Here is a 23,406-nt window from a genome sequence, read left to right on the forward strand (position 1 = left end):
TTTTTCAGCTAATAGACTCTTCCAGCTAACGTCACTGCTTAGCTTCCGCTGCGTCTCATGGAGGACAAACATCCCATAACAAATAAATGTACATAAATGCGACATAAATGTAGCATGATTTTCGGTGAGCGTTTTCGTTAAAAGGTGGGAAATATGTCAAGTGTCACAAAAAAACATCCCGAGTAGGACACTACATCACTGCGACTCATTGAAACCAGCCGTTTGGAGCTGCTAGCTACAAAAAAAAGGAGTTTGTTGGAAGACAAAGTGGAAGCGAAAGCTTAAGGTATGTTGTTTTTGCTTAAAACAGTACGTCGATCACTACTTTCATGGTGTAAATTGTCATTCATTAAATCGTTTGTGTCCGGATATACTTGTCTTTCTGTATATCAAAGTTTTCAAGCTATCTTAGCTTCCTAGCTGCTAACAAACAAATTGACGCCCTGCCCTCCACCGCAAGGGGTGCACTTAAACGTGACGGCACACTGGAAGGGTCTATAGCTGAGGAATGCTTCCTTATTTAAAAAAATAAATAAAAAATGCTGATGAATGTACCTAATGATGTGTCTGGTAGCTTTGATAAATGAAAACAAATGAGGCACCTATTGCAATTTGCTTCCCACCTGATATATGCAAAGTGCTGTAGGTTCTGTTTATCCGTACTACTGCAAAATGGGAATTAACGATTAAATGTCATGGGCCGATTACTCACCCTGCTGGCTTATCCACCTTAAGGAAGGCCTGAATGACCAGCGGAAATTCATACTTGACTATGTATAGATAACTGGACATTGCTGTGAAAGGATGATAGGCACAGTTAGATTTCAGATGGAGAAGATTATGTAGGATATTTTAGGAGATGCGCATGCGGGAAGACAAATTTGGAGCGTGCGTGCTCACCTCCAATGTTTTGCAGCGTGATGGCGATACCTGCTGCCATCTTCCCCGGGGTGCCAAAAGCCCTGAAGCCGAGCTGCTCATAAGCACGGATACCTTAACACATGAAGAAAATAGCTAGTTATTGTAGTACTGTATTGTTACCCATTTTAATTATTAGTAAAATGTGAGGGTGTAAGTATTATTGTTTGTCCACTTAGGGGTCCCCATCCTCATGTTCCACTGTAGTATCTGTGACTTTGAATTTGTATGGCTTTAAAAGCTGAGGCCTGGGTTGGTGAGTGACGTGGGTGTCAGCGAGTATTGAGTATTTTTCTAGATCACTAGTACGCAATGCTGTCTCTATTGGTTTAACATTGGCACACTACAAATTGAGTCTATTGTTGTCTTCTAAACATTTAAAAGGGAAGTCAACCCCTCTAAAAAAAGTCTTGACAATAATATGTTCTATGAAGCTCCACTAGTCTAAATGCGGAATTCTGGTTAATATATAAGGGGTTAAGAAAATGGATGGATGGATGGATGGATGGATGGATGGATGGATGGATGGATGGATGGATGGATGGATGGATGGATGGATGGATGGATGGATGGATGGACGGACGGACGGACGGAAGGACGGACGGATGGATGGTTAATTGAGGATGGGAGGTTGAGGAAAAATGACATCACAGTTGCTCAGGTCTCAGGTAACAACTGGTGAACTGTGATTGGTTGCTACCTGAGCAACTGTGATGCCATCTTAAGTCGACAGCAAGTGGCAAAATGGCGGCCTGGGATGGACAAACACGGCTAGATTTTGCTGTATAACTCACATTCCACAAATGTAATATTAATCAGAATGTCATGTTTACACTAGTGAGGTCGCATATAACATATTATTGTCAATTAATGTTAGACTTCCCCTTTAACAGAACCTCAAACTTCATCGCTTTCACAGTGTTTTAAATGCTGCAAACATGTTACATACCTACAATGCCAGAAGACTTGAGCAGTAAATGAATGGAATATGATGAAAGGGCGGCCACCACTGTTAGGAGAACCCTGCAAAAGACAGATAAATCAAAATCGAGTGATTGCCATCAAAAGCAGCATCTAACACTTTAACCAAACCAACTGTGACAAAATTGAAACTCACACATCCATTTCTTTACCCTTTTTCAGCATGTACTACAGGCTATTTAGACAGCTGTGATATAGAAACACGCTGGCGAGTCCCTGTGGCTCGCCTTTATCTTGGATTGTTGCTGCAGCTGATCAAGTTGGCTGCCCTCTGCCCTCTACCACGCTAGGCAACCATACAGCAGATGGACTTCTTCAAAAGAAACGACTCAATGCTGCGATTGACAGATTGAGGGGAAAATCCCGAGTTGACCATAATCTCCCTCTTCCGTTCTGTTCCGTCTCTACCCTCAATCAAGTTTTATTCACTTTATGTATATGTAACTGCTTTTTAAAATGTGGGACAGTCAGCCCTCAAGTAATATGCCTTCCTGCATGTGCGTTCGGACGTACAAACTGGTACATCTTCATTTAGCAAAAGCATATGTGACGACTTTTTTGCCATTTCAAGCTTCTTTTAGCATGTTTAGGAATTTGGCCGACCATACTGTGCCATGTTTTCTTTTAGACGTCTCTGGTGCATGTGACAATTTGGTGGCTGAAATGAAAACCAAACATTAGACCAGGTGAATGCAGATCTAGTATCGCTTAAATAAGGATGCATGATCGGGGGTGGAAGGCAATCTCCAATTGGCCACTTCACAGCGGCCAATTGACAAAGTGCACGGCTCCTTCCAGTTCCTTATAAATGTGCAAAGCCCTTTGAGAGTCTATTGTGATGAAGGGCTATACAAATAAACTCACTCACTCCCACAATGGCACAAACGCAAATATGTTTCCTACTGCTCATGTCAGAAAGAAAGAAAGAAAGAAAGAAAGAAAGAAAGAAAGAAAGAAAGAAAGAAAGAAAGAAAGAAAGAAAGAAAGAAAGAAGGAAAGAAGGAAAGGAAAAGAAAGTGTGAGGTTAGACGAAAACAGGGCCCTTAATGTTATATTTTCAATATAAATGTGTGCATGTGAGTTCTGACTAATTCCAATAGAGTTGTAATTGCATTATGGGAAAGCTAGGTATTGTGTTGTTTTTAATCAGATGGTGCAGCAATACTCTTTTCCTTTTTAAATTAGAAATCTTCTGTATTGAAAGTTTTGTGCTCTGTTATGTCTGACTGATTCCAGGAAGTACATGCTTAGCTGATCCCTGCTGCTTTATACTGTATATAAAAATAGCACTCTGATGCAGCCTGTCAGATATATCTCCCATATGGTCTAGCGGTTAGGATCCCTGGTTTTCACCCAGGTGGCCCGGGTTCAACTCCCGGTATGGGAATTGTTTTCTGGGAAAGTATTAGAAATAGTTCAAACACTGCTGGTGACTGGCTTCAAGAACAAGCAGAAATTAATTCATGAATGTCATGTAATCTTCCTTTGTCATAGATTCAGCTAGGATAGGCCTCATTTCCCAATGACCCCGAGCAGGATTAGTGGCAGAAGATGGATGCATTTTCAGAGGAACGCCCAAATCAATTTCTCAAACAAACTGTGAGCAAACTCTCACTGATGCTCAGACAATTAACAGTTTGTTATTCCAGCGCGGGTCAATGCGGAAGAATGCCCGGCCGCCTTGAGGTGGAGGATTTAGTCAGTGGAGTGGCAGTGGGAGGACAGATTTGCTGACGATCACACACAGTGACACACTCGGGTCACTGTTGCGCCACTCACAGCTTTCCACCACACTGCATTCCAAGCTTGGCCTGAGCCACGGACATGCTGAAACCTCGGAAGCAGCCAATATTTTTGCTTGTTTGTTTGTTTGTTTGTTTGTTTGAAACATTACAATACAAATGGAACACAATGTCAATGTTATAAATTCAGCAAATGATGAAATACTCTTCTTTTTACAGTGCACATAAAGGTAAAAAGGTGCAGATCTTGAACCATTCCCAGTATACACTTTCTATCCTTTTCAAAGCTTTACGGAGGCTGGAGTCTTTCCTAGTTGGCTGAAGGCAAAAAGCATAATCCACCCTGGACTGGTCTCCAGTCATTGGTAGAACACGTGTGAATGGGACATTTCCCAGGAATCGAGCCCATGCCAGTAGCATAAAAGTCAGCTATGTGGACCACAGGCCAAGAGTCAAAGACACACACTGGGTTCATCCAGTTCACAAAGTGAAAAACTTGTGAAAAACACAACTCAGCTCAATATAAGAAGCTTACAAAGGTAAATCCTCCAGACATGACTGCTGTGGAAAACACCGCAAATATATCACGTTTTAGCCTAATTTAAGGAGGAGACAAATTTGATGAGATTAAAACTCAAATGTAATTTAAACATTTTAGCACTCTTATATGATAGATGGATAGATAGATAGATAGATAGATAGATAGATAGATAGATAGATAGATAGATAGATAGATAGATAGATAGATAGATAGATAGATAGATAGATAGATAGATAGATAGATAGATAGATAGATAGATAGATAGATAGATAGATAGATAGATAGATAGATAGATAGATAGATAGTGAGCTAGCTAGATAGACTCGTAGCTAGTTAGCCAGATAGTCTCACAAGTCCTCTTAGTCTGATTCAACTATGGATATTATGATAAACATTAAAAATTGTGCTAGAGGTCTGTATTACAGCTTTCTTTCCTATGAAAAATACTGAGCACCTCACAGTCTCACACCTCCCAGTACAGGTGAAAAAAAAAAAAGTGTCAGTGTGCATCAGATGCATCTAATGATCTTATTTTGGGATACAAGCACTTGAGAGCCACGATGCTTTTCCAAGTATCATTTTCGATGAATCATATCCTTCCTAAAATAATGACCTTAATAAGCAGCTATTGTATTCATTTCAGAATCCTAATGGGGAAAAAATACTCACTGGTGGGCAATGTTACAACTGCAGTTACTATATTTTTTGAAACCAAAGAAAACCCTCTGCTTTTTACTACCTGAGAGCTGCTGACAATATTACTCTGGCAGACACTGATGCTGTAGAGGCTTAGGGATGCTAAGCCCCATCACATATGAGCCACAGAGACAACACTGTCTTTACTGAAAAAATGTGTCTGTTCGGGCAAAAAAAGAAGAAAAATTGTGGGATATATTTAAATAGCTGAAACCAGCCTTGTATTGGCCTTTGAAGAGGCTGTTTATTTGCTCCCCAGAGTGCTATTTTATTTAGTATCGTAACATGAGCTTGTGTTAATTTAATGATTTAGCCCTACATCATTCGCCTGCTTAATAGGAGGCTATTAAAATCAAATTAGGAATTATTTATGCTCTAAGATGTCTTAGGAAGAACACTTAGAATTAAGAAAATGATTCAGAGTACACCAATTGGTGATGAATAAAAACAACTTTAAAAGTAAAATGCCTGATTATGAGTTTGAACATTTTCAATTGAAAGTCTTATAGTAGTAATGGTAAAGCAGAAAATAGGACAATAAATTAAAAATAAACTGATTGCAATGTCGCACAGATGAATTTGATTTCCATTATTTTCTAAGCGGTATCCTGGACAGAATGTAATCACACTTAGAAGCTCCACTGCCTTTTCATGTATGGAAACAACTTACAAAAAAAGAATGACTCCTGTGTTGGCCATTGCGTACGCCAGTCCAAGGATTCCACTTCCCATGATTGCGTTGCCCAAGTTGAAGACGGACATCCCAAATGATGTTTTCCCCTCAAACTGCAACCAAAAATAGAAACGAATAATATGTTACTACTTCAGAGCATGTGTTGTATATTGCACTTGAGAGTCACGTGACCTTACATCAGTAAATCGCGTTGTTTTGCTGTGGTCGGCACCTGATGAGAACTCTTGGCCATCTGGCTGGTTGGCCTCTGTATTCTCAGTTCTATTTGGACTTCATTGAGGGGGGAAAATAAATTAATAGCACAAATACAAGACAAGAGACGTTAAATGCCAAAAACTGTTGCTGGGTCAATATCACTATAAAGTGCCTTTGTTGTCCTCATCATCATGAATATGTAACAGAATAATAAAACTGAGCTCTTGTAAGTGGCCAAACATTTACATACAAACCAAAATGTCTCTAAAAATAAGTTTCCTTCGTTTTATACTATTTTATTCATGATATGTACACGATCGCCGAACACTAATGGAAACTACAGAGTTAGCTTGCTAATTTATAATTTTGCGAAGTAAAGGTCTACAACAGGGGTGTCCAAACTACGGCCCGGGGGCCATTTGCGGCCCGCCGTCCATTTTTTAGTGGCCCGCGACATATGCTAAAAATGGCATTTGACTCAGTTCAAATAAAATAAAAACAAAAATGTTTGGAGATGGTCAAACTAAGAAGGGAGGGTGTTGAAAAACAGGTGCTATTAAAGTTTATTTTAGTTAACTAAAATAACGAAAAAACTAAAATCCAAAAAAACAATTTCGTTAACAAAATAAAATAAAAACGAAGATGCTTTTTTTTAAAAAAAAGAAAACGAACGGAAACTACATTTTATGTTTCCAAAACTAACTAAAATAAAACTATAATTATAGGAAAAATGTCCTTCGTTTTAGTCTTTGGTAATTAATTTAATATATGAGCCTTTGGGGATTATTTTAAATGTGATTTTTCGTACATTTATTTTGATATAAACTGGAATAATGACGTTGAGCCCATGGTGTTTTTTAAATATTGCGCACAAGTAATACACATTAAAAAAAATAAAATAAAAAAATAACTAAAACTAATACTGAAACTACCTAAACTAAAACTAAGCATTTATTAAAGAACTAAAACTAATAAAAAAAAACTGACAACCACCCTGAAAACTAATTAAAACTAACTCAATTTAAAAAAACAAAACTCAAAACAAAATAAAAACTAAAATGAAAAATTCCAAAACTATAATATCCCTACTGCCATATTACAAATAAATTGGTTTATATACTGTAGCATTTTTCTAAACATGTAAAAGCCCAAACAAATTATTTGTACAATTTTTAGGACTAAACACAATTCCTCTTCATAACCTTATGTGGCCCTTGCGTCCTTCTGATTTTCTGTATGTGGCCCTCAAATGAAAAATTTTGGACACCCCTGGTCTACAACCCACAACTTTTTGGGGCGTGAAACGAAATGTGGATGTGTCCAAGGCACCTTACGGTGATACTGCCTCTGCTAAAACCCAAATATAAATCTTTAGTAGAGACATACCTAACATTCTGGCCACTGTTAAGTACCGTTTCCCTACAAGCATTGTCGAGAGGCCGTCCATCACCCAACGAGTGCACAATTAGAAAACAATACTGAGTCATAATAAAATAACAACAATGATGCGATGGCAGGATTGTCTATGACTGAAGGAGGGAGCGCTATTACATGCTGGAAAATGATTGCCAGACAACAGGGACAAGATAATTAGGCTTTTAGCTCAGGCAATTACGCAGCACTAACTGTTTTTCAATCAGTGCGTAATGAGTGTCTTGCTTAAAGCCACTTGCGCTGGGTGGTTACATCACGTCCACCGTTAGGATTGTGCCCTAAACCCTGCAGTTATGGAACAGTTACTATAGTGACAAAGCCGTAGGGATGATGACATCATTAGCCAACCAACCAGTGAGGTTCGTTCCTTTATGTGAATGATATTACAACTAGGATGTAACGATATCAAAACATCACAATACGATATTATCACGATATGAAGGTCACGATACGATAATTATCACAATATTGGGGAGGTTGGCGATATAAAAGGTCACAATATTGTAAAAAATGAGTTCATACAACAACAAAAAACACAATATTGTTTTTGTACATTACAGCAATGAAAAATATAAAAATATTATAAATATATATACAAAATATATAAATATAATATGTGTATTGAGGCACTAATAAAAGCATTACAATAAATTGATACATTTTTTTATTAATAAATAAATAAATGAATTAATTAACATTTAAATTCCATAAGAAATTAATCAATACAGTAAATTGAGTTCCTCCACATATTGACTCTGTTCACAAGTATATTATGTTCCCCTTTATCTGACCATTATCATGGATTTTAAACATAGAGGGGCCAAAACATGCCTTGTGAAAATTAAACTGCACTCAAAAAGTAGCCACCAGAGGGTTCTACAACTGCACAAGTGGAAATCAACCCGACTTTTTTTTTTTAACAGATGTGCTGCTTTTAATATCATGAAATGACGACGACGATATATCGTGGCAGTTTTAATATTGCGATATCACGATATTGCAGTTATCGTTACATCCCTAATTACAATTTGTTCAAATGTATTTTGTTTGCAGACGACACCACTTTATTTTAGTAAAAATATATATATGATGTGGTACAAGTAATAGAGAAAGAGTTTAAGAATCTTATGAAATGGTTCAATGCCACCAGACTATAAATAGTAAAAACAGATTTATAATTTTTACTTTTAGAAATATAGATGGTGAGAAATAGAAATAGAAAGAACTAATGAAATAAAGTTTCGAGGTATTATTATTGATGAACATTTAACATGATGATTGTTCCATACATGACCTATTGCATTGATGTGTGGGGGGGTGTCTGCAAAACCTACAACAAACCCATTTTTCTTTTACAGAAAAGTGCTATTCGTGTTTTTTTTTTTTTATGTGGATACAGAGACCACATTTAATAGAATATTTATACAACTAAAAACTTGAAAATTCAATGAATTGATGGCGTTTAACCGCCTTAAAATAATGTACAAAGCCCATCATAAAATTTTACCAATTAAGGTGTCAGTTTGTGGAACAATCTGGATTATAAAATGAAATCATCTAAGCCCATTTGTAATTTAAAAAAATGGAAAAAAGCTCAATTACTGGAAAAGATAGCACAAATATGCGCTTGAATCATTTTGTTTAATTGTTACCATGATAGCATCTTGATTGCTCACTGCCATTTATTTGGCATTGATTATTATTATTATTATTATTATTATTATTATTATTATTATTATTATTATTATTTTATTATTATGTTGTTTTTTTTCTTTTTGATATCACGTTTCGCTTCTTTCTGTTCCCTTTCAATTCTTTTTTAAAGAATGAAATTGATATTGAGTTGAAATGTGAATGTCTTATTGAAAATCAGACAATTATTATTGTCATGCATGACAACAGATTCTGAATTTCAAAGTATTCCAACTAGCATCGCTATTTGCACACTCACGTAGGTCCATCATCCACAGGTGAAGTTTTGGACGACGCCGTCGTCTCGTCGACCCCATCGTGACCTTTCCCATTGGGAATAGCGTTCATCTCAGCGGGGGCCGTCTCTGCGCTCTCCGCAGGCTTATCCTCACTCATGTCTTCTCTGATGGCTTGGCTTTGCAAGGGGCGTTAGTCGTAATCTTATAAAAGAGGAGTAAACCTGTTACGTTCCACCAAATATCTGCGGAAAGGAAAAGATGAACATTATGAACAGATTTGATGTTTTTGTGTCGAAAATTAATACATATTAACTGTGAAATTAACAAGTATGAGTTGAGTTGAAAAATATCGATTACACAAATAATTGATTGACATTTATACACAATTCCATTCCTCTAACAATGAATACAAAGAATGACTTGAACTGTTGGTCGCTTCTGCCTATGAATATCTGCGACATTGTCGAGTTAATAAAAATGATTATAACCTTCAAACTGCTTTATCTTTTGCTGGCCCTGCCAGTTGAATTGCCTTCTAACCAATTTGCCAAATGCAATAAAATGATTTCTAATTTCATTTGGGGTCAGCGAAGACCAAGAATACGATTTGAGATGCTGCCGATAGCTAGAAATGAAGTTGGCGCGTCTCTGCTTAGAAAATTATTATAAAGCAGCACAGCTCAGAGTTTTGATTGCATGGGGTGACCCAACATGTGATGCTAGATGGGGAAAAAAAATGCTCAAAATGAGGTTCACACTCCCCTTTCTGTTTTTACAGTTGTTTGAAGTCAAATATCAATCATGACTAAAGTAACATTGAAAATGTGGCTAAAAGGCGAAGTCAACCTAAAACATTTTTTTAACAAAAATATATGTGACCTCACTAGTCTAAACATGACATTATGATTAATATTACAAATGTGGAATACGAGTTATGTAGCAAAATCCATCTTTTGAGCCATCTTAGTGGGCGGTCATTTCACCACTTGCTGTCCACTGAAGATGACATCACAGTTGCTCAGGCAGCGACCAATCACAGCTCACGTGTTTTCTAAAGCTGAGCTGTGATTGGCTGTTACCTCTGAGCAACTATGATGTCATTTTTACTCGACAGCAAGTGGCAAAATGGCTGCCTTCCGATACTGATTAAAACGGCAGAATTTTGCTGCTTAACTTATATTCCACCAACGCAATATTAACCAAAATACTGTTTTTAAAATAGTTGGGGCTGCAAAGAACAAATTTTTTGTCAATATATATATATTTTTTTTTTTGTGTGACTTCCCCTTTAAGGAATTTAAACATAAGACCACTGAAGGTGATGCAAAAAATTTACATTGGCCAGTATTTGACAGACTTTATTCCTACAAAAATCGGCAGTGATGTAAACAGTAACAAAAAACAAACAAACAAACAATAACACAAAATTCTCAATAAAAAAGTGGGCTTTTTGTTCTTCTTTCTTGAACCTACAACAATAGGAGAAAAGTCATAGAAAAAGTGTACAGCATTGAGTGGATCCTTGACAAATTCCAATCATAATTGACATATCAAGTGACAGGTCAAGTCCCAAACGGAAGTCAAGACTTGAAGGAAAGTGTGACACACTTGGCTATTTCCTGGGAGTCGTGCGGTGCTGTCTTAAGTGACAAGTTTCTCCTGGACGATGCAGACCAAAGAAAGCTGGCCGCCACTGAATGATCCCTTTTCCTGTGCTGCATAAGCACCCCTGAAGGCTCGAAGGGAGAGCACGCCGAGTGCCACACACACACACACAAATGCCACGCGGATATAAAGAGGGGAACCAGCTCGGACCAGCTACCAACCGGTTTCAGCTGACTTTGTTTTTTTCTCGTTCTGCTTGACACTTTTCCTCCCTTTGGTTATTGAGGAGCGTTCAACAAGCACTCAACTGTCTTTGCTATCCCCCCCACAGGGTTCTTCCGCTCCATAGCTTTCCCTCTAATGTAGCTTTTTTGTCATATTAGCACACCTAACCGTCATCTATCATCCCTGTGACGCTGTCTTCCCCACCGCGTCGCCGTGAGCTTGGTGTCTCCGGCTAAACCCGGGGCAACGCGGTTGGGGCGGCAAAGCGCGGCGCACAATGGCGCATGTTGTGCCGTTTCCTGGGAACAGGTTGGGTAACAGTGGTACTATTGTGCCAGGGCATCATTATACTGCCGGGGGCCCCCTTTTGGCTTTAGTTTGCTGGGCCACTCGAGAGGATGACGACAAAAAAAAAAAAAAAGAAACGAATTGAAAAGATGCCACCTTGGATTCAAGCGAATGCTTTATTCGTGTGCAGCTGTAGCAGAATTGCTGACGGCAGCGATGGCCTCTCACATTGGACAAATCGCAGCACAGAACCGCGCTGCCACTCACGGGGTCGACAAATCTCAAGGAGAGTAAAGGGGAAGCCGTTCAAGGACAATGGGCGATGGGCTGTGTGGTTGCAAGGGTGCCGCCTCAATGGCCTCAAGCAGCGCGGGTACAAACGGCGCCGCTGATTGGTGAGAGTCATCGCTCCTGCGATCATTGTGTTCGATAACCGCCAAAGGCAACAGAGGCTTTGTAATCGTATCGCTTACTCACAATGACGTGCCTACTTGGTTGAAATGAATGGCATCCAAAGTACGTCGTGAAACATGCAGCAAACTCGCGAGCCAGTAAACAAAACTAATACTGTCATTCTTGTACTGATTGTTGGGGATACGGATAATTATTTGCACGATTCAAATTCAGAGCAGCTGTCAAAATTAATCGAGTAATCAATTATCAAATTAATCAACAACAATTTTAATCATTGAGTCATAGTTTGATGCCATTTCTTAATTTAGAATTGTCCAATTCCTTTGATTTCACCATATCAACAGTATTTTTTTGACTGATTTTTGTAGTCCTTCATGAAATAAGACTATCTTCTGTGTTTAATCAAAATCAGATATTTGCAAACATCTGTTGTTACTTTGAAAAACAATGACCAAACCGGTAACGTAGTACAATATCAATCCCCCCTTTTTGTAATCACTCTATGAATATGAAGTACAAAATAAACACCAATCACTGGTTAATAAACAGTAATCGGGGGGGGGAAAAACGCTCACTTCTATGCAAAATTAAAATGAAACCAATTAGTCAATTAATCGATTAAATAATCGATAGATTAATCGATTCTAATTTTTTTTTGATGGTGACAGGAATATGAAGTACAAAATAAACACCGATCTATGGTTAATAAACAGTAATCAGGGAAAACGCTCACTTAAATGTCAAATTAAAATGAAACCAATTAGTCGATTAATCAATTGAATAATCGATAGATTAATCGATTCTAAAAAATAATTGATGGTGACAGCACTAGTTATGTGTATAAATACAGTACTTGTGTGTGTCCACTAAAACCCTATCTAGAGCTGTCAAAATTAATCGGTTATTCATCATGTAATTGATTATCAAATTAATCGAAAACTATTTTAATAATCGAGTAATTGTTTGGAGCATTTTTTTATTTAAAATTGTCCAAATCTGATTAGTCGATTAATCAACTGAATAATCGCTAGATTAATTGATTCTAAAAATATTCGATAGTGGCAGCACTTGCCCCTGTCCCACTGAGCTGTGAACGTTGCAAATGTTGCGTTTTATCAGGGTTCGACAGGTTTCAGAAAATGTCACGTTTGCGTCACGTTTGTGTTCGTAATTAGTCACCTTTGTCGGAAGAACATTTTCAACATGTTCATAATGTCATTGCAAATCCATCGTTTCTCCAGCATGCGCATTTGCTTGTAATACTGTCGTAATTTGTCATAAAACGCGTCTGCAAATTTCTTAAGACTATTCAACAGAAGCTGAGCAAAGAAGCAGCTTAATAAGAAGGAATTCGATGAATCTAGAGACAAAATTAAGAGTGAACGTGTATGAAAAAAAAAACCCACAGAAACAACAACGTTTTGTTATAATCTCTGTTGGAAGGAATTTAAAGATGTTTGGTCACACATTGCACTATATTATGTCACGTTTTTTTCTTTTCACTGAAATCACTGGTGTCTGTCCCGGCGCTATGATGTCATGCTAGTTGAGGAGCTCACGCAGCTATCAGCATTCCGTTTGGATGGATACCTGTGGTGGAAACACTTAAACACTTCAGGGTGCGGTGTACTGAACCGAACGGTATCACTTGATGGAACACGGCTATAAGTAAAGATAATTAGTGCTATCTTATTACATCACCACCTATATCCTTCACCCATGGTTTATCTAGCAAAATGAAAACACATGGTCTTTGTTGGAGAGGAGGCCACTATTTATTTTGATATTTTTAAATACTTTATTTAGTGTAGAAAACAATTGTTTGTTTTTATTTAACTTTTGAAAACATGCTATTGCCCCTTGGGGATCCTGGAACTTGTTAGATTTAAACAAGATGTCTATTGACAAAAAAAAATAAAAAAAAATTTTTACTAACCCCAAAAGTTGCTCAATAAACATATGCTTTAAAATTAAAAATAATTAAGAGCTGGAGTTTGTATTTTTTCCAAATTTTGATGCCAATATTTTCCCTTTTTAGTTAAAATGATTATCGGCTCCAAATATCGGTTATCGGCGTCCTTGACGACAAATAATCGGTATCGGTGTTGACCCTGAAAAAAAAAAACATATCGGTCTATGTCTAATCCATATATGCCTGTAGTATTATGACATTGTCTGTTTTGTGTTCTAACATCCTTAACGCTGTGACTATCAATGCTAATCATTAGCCATATCATGAAACCTCTCTATTGAAAAATGTTTCACGATCAGCCAAAACTCTGCTTACTGTGAATTGAGTTGCCGCCATACAGCGCTTGTATATCACGTTTTTGCTCACAAGTCAAAACGACAACAACAAAACAGCTGAATAATGTCTCATATCTCAAAAACATCAGAAGTCAGCCCACTTGTATCTCAAGGCATCGTACCGCCATTTAATCCCAATCCTGAAAATACACTAAACTATAAGAGAAGTCATTTCTTAGCAGTTATATTGTATGTAGATGATTAAAATACAATTTTCTCCTGCAGATTATCTGACTAGTCAAAATATGTGCACATCTGCAGAAACTTGTTGCCAAGATAATTAATTCCTTAGCAAAAAGCAAAGGCAGTTCTCTCTCTCGCTCTCTTTCTCTCTGATGTTTTTCTTTTCCTAATGCGTCATAGAGCGCTGCAGAACACAGATAGACCGACAGGACGAGGATAAACCTTTGAGCTGTCGGATTGTGCCGCACAAGTCCTTATAGGAAACATAGAATATAACCAACCGTTAACTGTCCTAAAAACATAAACTAGGAGATGAAAATGAGTCATAAATCAAACACGTCTGAGTTGTTTTATCACTGCTAGCCGAGGAGGGTGAGTAAATGACACATTGTGGTGGTCTTTGTGGGAGCAGTAAATGAGTCTTTTCACGGCAACAGGCGAGGCGGTGTTTATGTGAGCCCTCCTCCAAATCAGCACCTCGCTTTGCCAGTGCAAAGTTGAGACTCGATTTCGCCCGCTCTGACGCAAAAAAAAAAACAACTTTTGTCCTGAGAGACGTCAGCTCCGGAGCATGTTTGTTATTCTTAAAGTGATACCTGAACAGACTGACTGGTGCATTCTGATTCATCCTCCGCCATTCGTATGCATGTGCGTTTGTGTTCATTTTATCCGCCATTTTTAATATTTAGTCTATTTTAGTCCAGTTTCAATCACGCTTGTTAGTTTTTAATCAGTTATTCAACCTCATCCCACTTTTATTTATTCCATTTTTTAGTCGACTATAAATCTAGAATTTTAGTCTTTATTTTAATCCAAGAAAACATCATTTTGCTCGTCTAGTTTTAGCCAAGACAATCATTTAACCCCTGTTTTTTTTTTTGTCAGCAGATTTTGTTGACATTTTTCTCATCTTGTTAATGAAAAACATCTTCACACACAATTACAGTATATCAAGTTACTACTATGGCCCCATGCTATGAGCTAGTAAATTAGCTAGCATTAGTTAGCGGTCGGATTAACATCAATGTTGGAGTATTATATTTGTTGGATTAATGTTACGTTATAACTATATTTTTTGTCAGCAGATTATGTTCAACATTTTTCTCATCTTTTTAATGAGGTCATCGAGTTGGAAGCACTTAATTGGGTCACTAGTGCAATTTTGAAAATCTTAATCTGTTGAAATGCATCGTCGACAGTCAGTGATTTGTGAAGTGAAAGGATAGACAAATATTACTCACTTGAGAATTCAGAATTTTAGCACTAATACAAATTCCTCACCCTCCCTTCCGCCTACTATCAGAAAGAGATTTTCAACAGATTAAAAGATTAAACACGGTCGCCATTTTACTGATGGGCAGCCAATAGATCAATCAGCAAATATTTGATTCCAAAATACTGGGTTTAAACCAGAGACCTCAGATGGTCTGGATGATCGGATGCGGAAGCATCTCGCGGAATATTAGGATAAAACCGCTCTGGCTGCTCCATACGTCCTTGCTTGGGTATAAAAATAGCTACAGAGGCGTGAATAACCTCACTCGAACCCCACGACATTTCACAAAGCAGTGTTTAAGTGTTGCTGAATGTGCCAATGAACACAGCAGCTGCCTGAAATAAGAGTAGTAAACACTGTGATGGTGTCAAGCAGACCATCTGTGAATTTTCACGCATACAATGGCATTCATACACATTCATATGTAAGTTGACATCAAACCCATTTTTCTTTTACAGAAACGTGCTGTTCGTGCCGTGGTTGGATGTGGATACAGAGACCACACTAATCCAATATTTTTACAACCAAAAACTTTAAATTCAATTAATAGGTGGAGTTTAACCACCTTAGATTAATGTATAAAGTCTATCATGAAATTTTACCAATTAACATGCAAATCAAATGAAAGAAAACGGAAGGTCAGTACAAATTAGGGTTTGCGGTTGCCTTTACGAATAAATACTACTGCCACCGATGGTATGGAGGGAAATTACTTATCGTGCATGTGCTGAAGGCACGTAATAGTCGTGGTCGGTGTGGTGTGTATTTACGTCATTTTTCTGTCATGTTTTGGTTCTGTGGGGTTGGGATTTTCTTTTCTCTTGGTGTTTTTGTGTGTGTTTGTCTGTGGTGGGTGCATTTCTGGTGTTACGTGGGTCATGTTGGTGGTCTCGTCTGTTAAGCTACTGTTCTGTCAAGTCCTGTCACATCAAGTCAAGCTAAAGTTTTGTCAAGTCCAGTCCTGTTAAGTCAAGTCCAGTTCTGTCACGTCAAGTCAAGTCCAGTTCTGTCATGTCAAGTCAAGCCAAGTCAAGTCCAGTTCTGTCACGTCAAGGCAAGGCAAGTCCAGTTCAGTCACATCAATTCCAGTTCAGTCAAGTCAAGGCAAGTCAAGTCCTGTTCTATCACGTCAAGTCCAGTTCTATCACGTGAAGTCAAGTCCAGTCTGTCACGTGAAGTCACGTCCAGTTCCGTCCAGTCGAAGTCTTGGTTTTCCTGTTGTCCAGTTGTCAATAAATCACCCTACATTTTTCATTTCCTTTGTCTTATTAGTCTCCTCACATTTGGGTCCACTTCTCTCACTTCACCGCGAAACGATAACATTTTCTACGCGACGTGCCGACACCACAGGGGGTGGCCGTCGGTCACATTTGGCCGACGTCGGATTGGTGTATCTCGGCTTTTAGAGCCACCAAACAACAAAAAGACTTTTGTTTCCTCCACATCGTCATCCAAGTGAGGTTAGTTTTGCGCCGCGGAGACAAAGGCGGCATGTCCAGTGAGCGAATACAAAGGAGAGCAGTGACACAACCACAGAGGAAAGCGTATGCCCATATATTAGTCAGAACAATAAGCTTGAAACCTGCCAACTGTTGTATAACACCAGACCTCTCCTCGCTCAGTCATGTGCCCCGAAACTAAGTGCCACCCTCTGCTGGCATCTGCCACTTGTCTTTCTTCTGCCTCTCCGTCATCGCACGGGATGCGAGCAAAAGAAAGGGCGCATGGTGAGGGCAAATGGATTCATCCAGCTGGAAGTACAACTTGCACAGTGTCACACTGCTGTGGAGGTCCCAAAGACTGATGAGGAGTCAGTCCACTGTTAATTGCTGTACACATTGTTATGCGTTTTTAATCATTGTCATCCATGCCATTGTCATGTATTCACTAGTAAGTAGGGCTGGGTATCGATTCTAATTTCCTCAATTTCGATTCACAAGAGTTCAGTATGATTTAGATTTTTTTTTTATTTGATTCCCTTCACTTTAATCCTATATTGATAAGCAAGACTGAGTGCAATTTCTGGACAAATTGCGTGGGAATGCTGAAAGCTGAATGCTAAGATTTCAATGCATGTGGAATGCTTATGAAGTAAATTGAGAGATAAATTATGAAATTATGACCTCCTGCTTATTGGACAATGCACTTTACCAACTGTGCCACCGCGCAGTATCAAACACGTGGTAATGATGGTCAGTTATATGTACGGAAGTGGGCGTGGAAAGTGATACTTACTAAAAGTTTAATGTCTGTCCCATTGAAAATGAATGGGGAAAAGTTGATATTACAAGTTAAATTGTGCAAATTCTGTAAGTAATGTGAAATTTGAACAGTGTAAATTGGATGTATTATGCGTGGAGAATAAAAATCACAATAATTAAAATAATGAAAATGGAAGTAATGGGTGAACTACATATCAAAACAATACAACATTTCAAGGAGACATGATCTGAAAGACCACCTGGATCAAAAGTACACACGCTTGATGCCAGCTGATACTTGATCAGCGTGTTCTCGCTGCAAACTCCCTGTGGGGAAAAACTGCATTCCTGAAGGTGGACCAGACGTGAGCTCTGGCTCAGCATGTCACATCCAGCAGCCACCTGCTTCCCTCAAGCCCTTCATCTGACTCATCGTACACAGGTGGAGGACTTTGTTTGCTGCAGGTGCACCGAGCCGCTCACAACAGTGCTGTCGCGTCAACAGTTCTATAGGATTCTATGACCTTGCTGTACAAACACGTACAAATCTACTTGAATATTAGGACTAAAACGTTCTCTTAATAATAAAGAATTTAAGTAAAAAATGGCAGCCGGTTTTAGTAAAACTATATAGCCTAGGGCAAGGATCAGCAACATTTCCTGTGAAAATAGCCATTTTAGGCCAAATAAATGACAAAAAAATATATCTGGAGCCACAAAACATTCAAACATTGTGATGACTGAAGCAGTGTGTTAGTGTTAGACTCATGTACTGAGGGCTCAAGAACTAATTAGAGCTGCACCGTAACACAAAAATATGCAGCATCCAATGCTTTGACATGAATTTTCTTCTACCTTACGTCTTATGTTTTTGGATTTTTTTTCATACATTGCTAGACTTTTCTGACTTTCTGTCTGATATTTTAGGGACAAATTATGGTCATTTTCTGCCACTCTTCCCCACTCTTCCTTTTTTTTTTTTTTTTTTTTTTTTTTTCAATTCCAAAGATATTTTGTGGTGGTTTTCTGCCCTTTTTTTGTTTTTTTGTTTTGCACATTTTATGGCCACTTTCTACCATTTTCTTTCTCTGCATTTTTTATTCAATTCTCTATCGATTTTTGGCAATTTCATGGACATTTTATGCTAATTTTCTAGCTTTTCCTCTTCCTTTTTGGACATTTAACAAATTAATTAACACTTAAAAACGTATTCATCAACATTTGTCTGAATATTTTATTACTTTTTTTTTTTTTTAAATTGTTAATTCATTTGAAGAATATTTTATCAAAAAATAAAAATGTAATAAATGTATATATATTCATATATATTAATTTCTACCACTTTTTTTTTTTTTTTTTTTAAAGAGATTCACAGGAGAGAGACTAAAGAGCCGTCAGAGCTGCACGTTGCAGACCACTGACCTACGATAACCTCGAACACTACATAAGAAGGTGGAAAATGTCAGTCATTTCTATTCAGGCCAGACTATTAGAAACCGTGTAAAAGAGGCTAAAGTGCCCTTGAGCAAAAAAATGCTGACCCAGCAATGTTGTGCTGCTGCTGGTGACAGAAAAATAAGCTCTTATACTTCAGAACAAAGTACATTATTGCACCTTTAGTGGTACAATGGCTCATCAGTCATCACTAATGATTTTTGTACATTTCAAATTTGACCATACCTGAACATACCTGAACATACCTGGACTCTTTTTTTTTTTTTTTTATACCCTCAATAGGCTACAATTAATGTGACAAGCAAAGTCTTGAGGGACAACAATGGACTCCTAGTATAGTATCCTGCCACATGTATACAAATCATGTTCTTTGACCTTTTTCATCTAATGCTACTAGTTTATAATGACAGGCAGAGCAATTAGACACTAATTCACTAGATGACAGAAGGTACAATTAACCTGTGTATCCACCTGTTGCCATTCATACAGCAGAATGATAGCTTTGTGCTCAACTAAGCAGGCTCAGATTTCACACTGAGGAAGAAGAAGATCCTCATTTCAGTGCTTCAAACATATATATGCCTTTTGGGACGTTTTGGGGTGTGCTGAGATGATTTATTTTTTAAAACATACAGTAATAAGATGATAAAATGGATTGGAAAGAAGAAGTTTGTGTACCGTGATTAAATCATTGTGATTGTGCAGCTATTTCTGGTGTGTGAGTCCATCAAATCAAACTGAATCGTATTGAATCGTCTTATCGGAGAGATATGTCTTAGAAGCAAATGGCACATTTAGAGTCCTGGCAAGTTCATTTAAATGTACTCTATGTAAAATTACAAAAAAGTAATCGATCATACCCTCCCGAACTGAGATCAAATCAAATCGTAATCAAATCGAATTGTTCCACTTTCAAATCGAACCATCCTTGACTCTTTTCAAACCCCATTTAACAAAAACCATAATCGAATCGGATTTTGTGGAGAGAGGTGCACCCCTACCTGTGTACATGTGCTGCTCCACTGCTTGTATTCGGGTAACACCATTAGGGATGTACCGATAAGGGCAATATTGTGATATTAAAACTGCCACAATATCGTCGTCGTCATGTTCACGCATCCGTTCAAAGTCCAATTGATTTCCATTTGTGCAGTTGTAGCACCCTCTGGTGGCTACTTTTTTAATCCAATTAAATTTTCATTAGGGATGTTTTGGCCCTTCTGTTTAAAATCTATGCTAATCATCAGACGATCGTCGTGAATATGCCTGTGAACTGAGTCAATATGTGGAAGAACTCAATGTGTGCGTGCATTAGCCAGTAAGTTCCTCAATATTTTTATATATCTTATATTTATATATTTTCCATCCATCCATCCATCCATTTTCTTGACCGCTTATTCCTCACAAGGGTCGCGGGGGCTGCTGGCGCCTATCTCAGCTGGCTCTGGGCAGTATTTATATATTTTTATATATAATATTTATAATATTTTTATATTTGTCATTGCTGTTATGTACAAAAGCACAATATTGTGTGGTTTTTTTTAGTATGAGCTCTTTTTTTTTTTTTTTTTTACAATATTGTCAATTTTTTTTGTATCACCAGCCTCCCCGCAATATCGTGATAATGATCGTATCGTGATGTTTGGATATCGTTACATCCCTAAACACCATCACACAAATTGCTATTCGTTAAACTATCGTGTTAATAAGCTAAAAGCAAATATAAAAACTAAATTGGTGGTTTTGTTAGAAAATGAAATATGTAGTTATCTAATTTGATTAGTTTGACAGTAAATATGAACTGGAAGAGGCACGTTCAACAGTTTGAGCAAAAAATAAATTACTTGTAAACCCCTTAAGTTGGGCCACTTGTATCTCAAGGCACCACTATAGGGATATTTTTTGTTTTATGGTATGACTGGATTTTTCTCATGTATAATATTGACTCGATAAAAGCTGAGAAAAAAAATGCAATTATAATCAGTAACATTTATGATGGAGTCACCCATTCAGGTAAGTTTGTCCTCTTGCTGAAACGAGGACATTGGACCAGAGGAAAATTTCCTTTAAAATGGGTCATGATGTCCTAAACATTATTTATATTGTGCATTTATGCTTCCAATGTTCTAATATGACATACGGTTAGAGCAAGTCAGCACGGCAGCCTTACCGGAGAAGTCCAAGTGTCGTCCAACTCTCGAATATCTCCGGACGAGATGGACCGCTCAGTCGCGTGTCGTCCTGCCTGCCTTCAGCCCCTTCCGCCGCCGTCCCCCCTGCGTGGTGAATGTCATGGGTTTTGCCTCCCCCCTGGCTCTATTGTGGTCTCTAATCTCCTCCGAGGTGGGACGTGAAGAGAGCGTTTTTTGTTTAGGCCCGCCTATCGCACGCACGGCGGCGACTCCAATCAAAATGATTGTTGGGAATGTTGATGGAGCCCCCCCACACCACCACCACCACCACCACCACCACCCGTCGCCCTCTCCTCTCTCTCCCTGGCTCCCTCCCACCTCTGTTTTCTTCTTTAGGCGAATGACAACGTCTGATTAATGCTGTGAGGACGGAAAAATGAAAGCAGGCATTAAAAACACACACACTCTCGTTGGCATGATGCTAATATGTGTTTAGGAATTTATCGCGGTGGATTTACCGCCTGTTTGCTCGCGCATGCGCAGTGAAGCGGCGGAGCGGTGAATGAGCGTGAGGACGTCACACACACACACATCTTTTTTTTTTTCTTTTTTTTTTTTAAAGAACCGTGGACGTCTCCTTAATAGCATCCAAAAATACAACTCACGTGGACCTGCCGGACGTACCTGTCCAATTGCAACGCCTTTACGTCACTTTATACGCAATCAACAACGTATATGGCGGATGGAGTCATGTGCACAAATCCTATGCGTAGGCGTGTGTACTCAATTTCTAGGTCATCTCCACACGTTGCTCTAAGGGGCTGAATTTTTCCTCTATCCTTTTCTCTCAGCTCACTAGGAAGACGTGCACCTGCAGCATACTCCCTCAGTTATAATAAGATACAGAACATGAAGCTCCTTCTGTGCACACTTGAATGTGTTATGGCTTCACTTGTGGCATTTTATCCTATTACCAAATACAAATCTCATTGCTCTGCTTCTGTTTGCTAGTCTTATAGACCCTTCTGGTATGACGTCACGTTTAAGTGCGCCCCTTGCGGTGGAGGGCAGGCTGTCAATGCGAGTGGATTAGAAAACAATGTCTTTTTTTTATTTTTTTTTATTTTTTATTTTTACAAATATTCAAGTAATTTTGAACAAAAAGTTAATAATTTAACACGATTATCACAATTAACACTTTAACTCAGGCTTGGTTTCTGCTGAGGAATGTGTAGTAAACAAACGGTCTCTTTGTTAGCAGCTAGCAAGCTAAGATAGCTTGAAGACTTCGATATACAGCAAGACAACACAAACGGACACAAACGATTTAATGAATGACAATTTACACTGCGAAAGTAGTGATCAACATACTGTTTCAACCAAAAACAACATACCATCCACTTTTCCCTCCAACAAACTCAATTTTATTGTAGTTAGCGTGTCAGCTGGAAGGGTCTATACCAAGTTTCTTGCAAACAAAGCTTCGTGAAGTGGATATTCCACCATTGTTTCAGTTGTGAAGAAACATGCTAAAAATGTCTACAATCTCTTTTGTCATAATGCATCAACGCTGATTTTATTTGTGGTTGGTGCAACAACGTTTCAAGCTGTTCAGTTGACACCCAGTAAGAAGCACACGTGACCACAAAGGTAGCAAAGACTGCGTTGGAAACAATGAGTGCTTGTAACTTCTGGGAGGTCAGTCAACTAAAGTGCAAAACTAAGCATAAGTAGATTAAAAAGCTTCAAAGGCAGGTTTAAAAGTGGAATTACAGTCTTCGTCTGTGGGAGCATAAATCATCTGTCTGATGTGTCATGTTTTAAGGCGTATTACATTGACCAATCACTTCAACATAAAGAAAGGGGAAAAAAATCCCATCACAGACCACCATTTAGTACATTTTTGCTGAGCCATGCTGCAATAAGACTCAATCAAGGTCACCGGCCTTGCGCATTCATCATGTGGCATAGACAAGCCAGTTGTCGCCATGGTTCAGTGCAACAAGTAAAGCTGCGGTTATGTAATTTTCCATAGTCGGCAAAGATGGCTCTCCATGAATCTGTGAATCATGTTTATATGCCTTAGGTAAGAGCATGAGTCACCTTGGTGGGGGCTTTTCTCAGATTTGAAGTCAAAAACATACACCCCCTAATCAATGGCACTTAAAAAAGGGCATGTGCAGAGAAA

General features: G+C 38.3%; 1 protein-coding gene and 1 non-coding gene across 4 annotated transcripts in view; one reads left to right on the plus strand and one right to left on the minus strand.

The window, feature by feature from the left end:
• LOC144023556 (sodium-coupled neutral amino acid transporter 3-like) overlaps positions 1-21,527 on the minus strand; it is a 34,032-nt gene extending 12,505 nt beyond the window's left edge. The window contains exons 1-8 of one of the 3 annotated variants that reach the window (XM_077529170.1): positions 21,257-21,527; positions 9,153-9,374; positions 7,154-7,186; positions 5,749-5,842; positions 5,549-5,664; positions 1,868-1,941; positions 901-993; positions 713-794 (exon numbers count right to left, since the gene is read on the minus strand). In XM_077529170.1, coding sequence (XP_077385296.1) covers positions 713-794; positions 901-993; positions 1,868-1,941; positions 5,549-5,664; positions 5,749-5,842; positions 7,154-7,186; positions 9,153-9,289 — 629 coding nt within the window. In that variant the 5' untranslated portion in view covers positions 9,290-9,374; positions 21,257-21,527. The remainder of the gene's footprint in view (positions 1-712; positions 795-900; positions 994-1,867; positions 1,942-5,548; positions 5,665-5,748; positions 5,843-7,153; positions 7,187-9,152; positions 9,375-21,256) is intronic. The other 2 variants (XM_077529169.1, XM_077529168.1) reach the window with 2 other exon arrangements.
• On the plus strand, positions 3,215-3,286 carry trnae-uuc (transfer RNA glutamic acid (anticodon UUC)). Its single transcript has one exon. It is a non-coding gene; the product is annotated as a tRNA-Glu (tRNA).
• Positions 21,528-23,406: the final 1,879 nt, after the last annotated feature.

The sequence above is a fragment of the Festucalex cinctus genome, chromosome 8, assembly GCF_051991245.1.
Source record: "Festucalex cinctus isolate MCC-2025b chromosome 8, RoL_Fcin_1.0, whole genome shotgun sequence".
Classification (NCBI taxonomy): Eukaryota; Metazoa; Chordata; class Actinopteri; order Syngnathiformes; family Syngnathidae; genus Festucalex; species Festucalex cinctus.